This window comes from Clupea harengus, chromosome 7, assembly GCF_900700415.2.
Source record: "Clupea harengus chromosome 7, Ch_v2.0.2, whole genome shotgun sequence".
NCBI classification, from domain to species: domain Eukaryota; kingdom Metazoa; phylum Chordata; class Actinopteri; order Clupeiformes; family Clupeidae; genus Clupea; species Clupea harengus.
Genome location: NC_045158.1, coordinates 19586215 through 19590700, shown reverse-complemented (window position 1 = coordinate 19590700; position 4486 = coordinate 19586215). Strand labels below are relative to the sequence as shown.

Here is a 4486-nt window from a genome sequence, read left to right as displayed (position 1 = left end):
AAGGATCTCAGGGAACTTCAGGACACACACACACACAAGGATCTCAGGGAATCTCAGGGAATCTCAGGGACACACGCACATAGGGGTAATTAGGTGAGTTAAGGAAATGGGAAATAGATAGATCTGATTGGTTTTGGTAAACAGCCAGAACAGGACACACCCCATAAATCAGGCCTTAAAATAGGATGCAGAACGTTCATACAGAGAGATCGAGCTAATCCATGGACCATCTCCTTATTGTAGCTTATTGATTACAATAATAAACCTCCAGATTTCTACAACCAGTCTCCAGTCTTCTGATAGAAAAGAAACAGAGCAATCTGCCACAACAGATCCTCTGTAAACTGTTCCATAGGAGCCACGTCCGATGCATTCATCATAATTTACAGTTATTGTCGACTCATCCACAAAGGGAACTTTTCTTTCAAAGACTAAAAGAAGGGGGTACATGACAAAATACAAAGTATTTTACATGAAACGTACATACTTTACCACTTACAACTGCATATGCATTACATATTTGATGTGTTGATGAGTTATGTATCATTTTATGAGGGCTTGATTTGAGCAACTAAGTTTTACCGATTCGTATTTGATAATGGAAATATGGCACAATCAATCAATATTAAAGCACTATGATGAATTTCCATACAATATCTGTATTTCATCAATGTAATTCATATGATGTTGAACTTAAATATACATCTAAGCAAATCACAAGTGGGGAATTTTCATAACATGTGAAAAAATTATATACTGACATTTAGGAGGGTGCTCAATACTCCGCCCACAACTGTTTCCTGCCACCATCTCTTCTATCTTCTCAAGCAGCTCTGTCACCTGGCCACCATCACCTTTCTTATTATCTACAACATGATACCTATTTCCACATTTCTCTACGACCCACTGCAGAGCTTTTCCTTCTCTCTCGATGTGCTGCTCAATGGTTGTGTTTCTCAGCCGGTCCCCATAGGTGAACAGCACTATAGTGTGACTCCAGACTCTCTCACCCAGAAGCTCCAGGTGTTCCTGCACTGCTCTTCTTTCTTTCTCTGTGAATGACCAATTCACATTAGTGACCAGCAGTACAGCATGGGGTCCTGGAGGACACAGAGACACACTGAGGACAATCTCTTCTTTATCACGTTCAGGAGTTTGCACTACAGAAGAATTGCGAAACCATCCGGATGCCTCCACTACAGTGATGCGTCTCCCTGCTGTTTCTCCCTCTCTCTTCACACACTCAGCTGTATCAAACTCCTCTCTTCCCAGGATGGTGTTTCCTGATGAACTCTTCCCCTCCTTTCTGCTTCCCAGCAGTACAATCCTCATGTCTCAGATATGTGGAGCACGACCTGGAAACAGACATGATGACACTGCTGAAGACACTGAATTTCATGCATCATATTAATGCACCTGCCTATGGTTTTACTGTAAAAGAATAAGCATCCACATTGTCAAATGAACTATGGAAGCAGTTTCCTTATGTTTATGAAAGAATATTACAAACATGAATGTGTATGATTGTGTGTGTGTGTGTGTGTGTGTGTGTGTGTGTGTGTGTGTGTGTGTGTGTGTGTGCTTGTATATATTTAGTTGTGTTTAAAGAGAGACAAACAGACCGTAAGTTATGTAAATAACTATGGATCTATGAGACCGAACGATGACCGTCACCACGGTCTTACTACGAATGATGCCATCCTGGCACCTGCCTCGAGACTTTTATTTCAACAATGTCATGTGACTGACCCGGAGGCTGGACCCGCAGCATATAGCGTATCCGGGAACATGCCTCTTCCTCTTGTCTGGAACGCCTCGGTCTGTTCCGAGCGACAAGAGATGGTGACGTCATCGTTCGGTCTCATAGATCCATAGTTATTTTCATAACTTACGATCTATTTCAACCTCTTTCTGACCGTCACCACGGTCTTACTACGGATGACCAGTACCAAAAGGGTCGCGAGGAACAGAAGATTCCCCTTCACTGGTCCGCCCAGCAGCTGACATGAGTACATCGGTACTGACCAAGGCGGACGTCACGTTGACTCTATAAAACCTGGCAAAGGTACATGGAGTACTCCAGGATGCTGCTGCACATATATGTCACTAAGAGCAACCCCCTTTAGTGCTGCCCATGATGTGGCCAAATTACGAGTAGAATGAGCCACCAAGCCCTCTGGGATTGGAAACCCCTGTTCGGAGTATGCTTGGGCGATGGTATCCACCAGCCAATGCGACAACCTTTGTTTGGACACTGGGAGGCCCGATTGTTTATCCCCATAGCACACAAATAGCTGAGTGTGTTTCCCTCGATGCGAAGAGGTCTGTCTGGGCTACACCGAAGTGTGCCCACAAGCTGGTCACCACCTCTGGGTGTAGCCTCCACTCTCCTGGGTGAGGCCCCGACCTGGAGAGGAGGTCTGGTTGAACATCAGCGATGACCTCACCTGGTCATACGGACAAGGTTGTCAAAGCGGCCCGGAAACGCCTCTTCTTCCTGAGGAGACTGAAGAAGTTTGGCATGAACCCAGTCGTCCTCACCAACTTCTACAGATGTACAATAGAGAGCATCCTGACTGGGTGCATCACAGTGTGGTATGGGAGCTGCACAGCCAAGGACCGCAAGGCCCTTCGTAGTGTGGTCAGGACTGCAGAGTTCATCATCGGCAGGGAGCTCCCAGCCCTGCAGGACACCTACCACACACAATGCCTCAGGAAAGCTGGCAGGATCTTAAAAGACAGCTACCACCCAGCCTTCAGACTTTTTACCCCGCTGCCTTCTGGAAGGATCCGGTCTCGTACACGCAGACTGGAGAACAGTTTTTACCCCAGGGCCATCAGGCTGCTAAATGGACATTGATACACCACCGCCACTTTTGCACTCGTCACCTTACATGCACTGTCACTGTCACTTTCATATTACTGTTTGCACTACACTTACATATACTGTCACTTCCAACCTACTGTTTGCACTAGCAGTAATACCTTATCAGGAAAATTGCACTACCTGTAACTCCCTCACTGGGTTGTATGTAGGTTAGTATAGGTCAATAGGTTAGCATAGATTATTATATGTGTATTATATGTTATATGTATATATGTTAGTATTATATGTATAGGCTGTTATATGTATATTTAGTATTATATGTATAGGCTGTTATATGTATATTTAGTATTATATGTATAGGTTGTTTAGCACACCGTATTGTATATTTATCTTGTATATTTAGAAAGGTTATGTAGGTTATTATATGTTTATTATGTGTAAATTATGTTCATAGTACTTGTACAGAGTGTACGTCATGGTTTGTTATGTTATATTATGTTATGGTAGGTTTTTGGGCGGCGCCTTGTCGTAAGAATTTCAGTGCCCAGTCTGACCCTGTGTCATTTTGTGCATCTGACAAATAAAAGACTTGTAACTTGTAACTTGTAACTGCTGCCTGGTTCAGATCCCCCGGAATATGAACTGCCTTCAGCGAGGCCAGGTGTGGGAATGCCCTAAAGTGGAGCCTCTGGGCCATCTTGAGGCAACGCAGAGACCTTGTTCCTCCCTGATGGTTGACATAGTACACAGCCACAGAACTGTCTGTGCGGACCAGGACATGTTTGGCCTGTATGAGGGGAAGGAGGGCTCTGAGAGCGAGATATATTGCTCTGAGCTCCAGGATATTTATGTGTTCTGTATCCCAAGGAGGTTGCTAGAGACCTCTCACCATTCTGCCCTCCCAGACTGCTCCCCAACCTGCCTAGGAGGCATCTGTGGGCAAGCAGCTCCCTGCTGCGCCATGGGAGCATGGCTCTCAAGCACGACTGCGTCACTCTGAGTTTCCTGTGCCTGTCTCTCTGTGGGTGAAGTCTGAACGCATTCAGCCACCGTTGGAGAGGGAGGGCCCTGAGAAGGCCCAATGGAACCAGCATGCCTGCAGCTGAGATTAACCCCAGTAACTGCTGGAAACACAGAAACTCTAAGCGCTTGCCCCGGCGAAAGGCGCAGAGGGCCTTGAGGATCTTGGACATTCTCTGTGGTGTGAGAGATGCCTTCATTGTGAGAGAGTCCAGACGGATCCCTAAAAAGACTGTTACCTGTCTCGGATTCAGGTTGCTCTTTTTCAAGTTGGCCCTAAGGCCAAGGGACTGAATGTGGGCCAACACCACTTTCGTGTCTTGCATGACCTGCTGGTGAGAGGGGGCGCAGATCAACCAGTCGTCGAGGTAAGGCAGAATCTTTATGCCTCTTTTTTGGAGTGGTGCCAAAGCGGACGCCACGACCCTGGTAAAGACTCTTGGAGACAGGGACAGGCCGAACGGAAGGACTCTGAATTCGTATGCCTGCCCCCGAAAAAGGGGAATCGAAGGAACTTCCAGTGGTCTCGGCAAATTGGAACATGGAAGTAGGCATCCTTGAGATCGATGGTGGTGAACCACTCGCCTTGTTCTATTGATTCCAGAATGTGCTTTGTATGCAACATTTTGAACGGTAGGC

General features: G+C 46.1%; 1 protein-coding gene across 1 annotated transcript; it reads right to left on the bottom strand.

Moving 5' to 3' along the window:
• Positions 1-714: 714 nt before the first annotated feature.
• LOC116220937 (GTPase IMAP family member 9-like) lies at positions 715-1332 on the bottom strand. The gene has a single exon (XM_031569853.1). It carries the CDS (start codon positions 1330-1332, stop codon positions 715-717), a length of 618 nt encoding a protein of 205 aa, XP_031425713.1.
• Positions 1333-4486: the final 3154 nt, after the last annotated feature.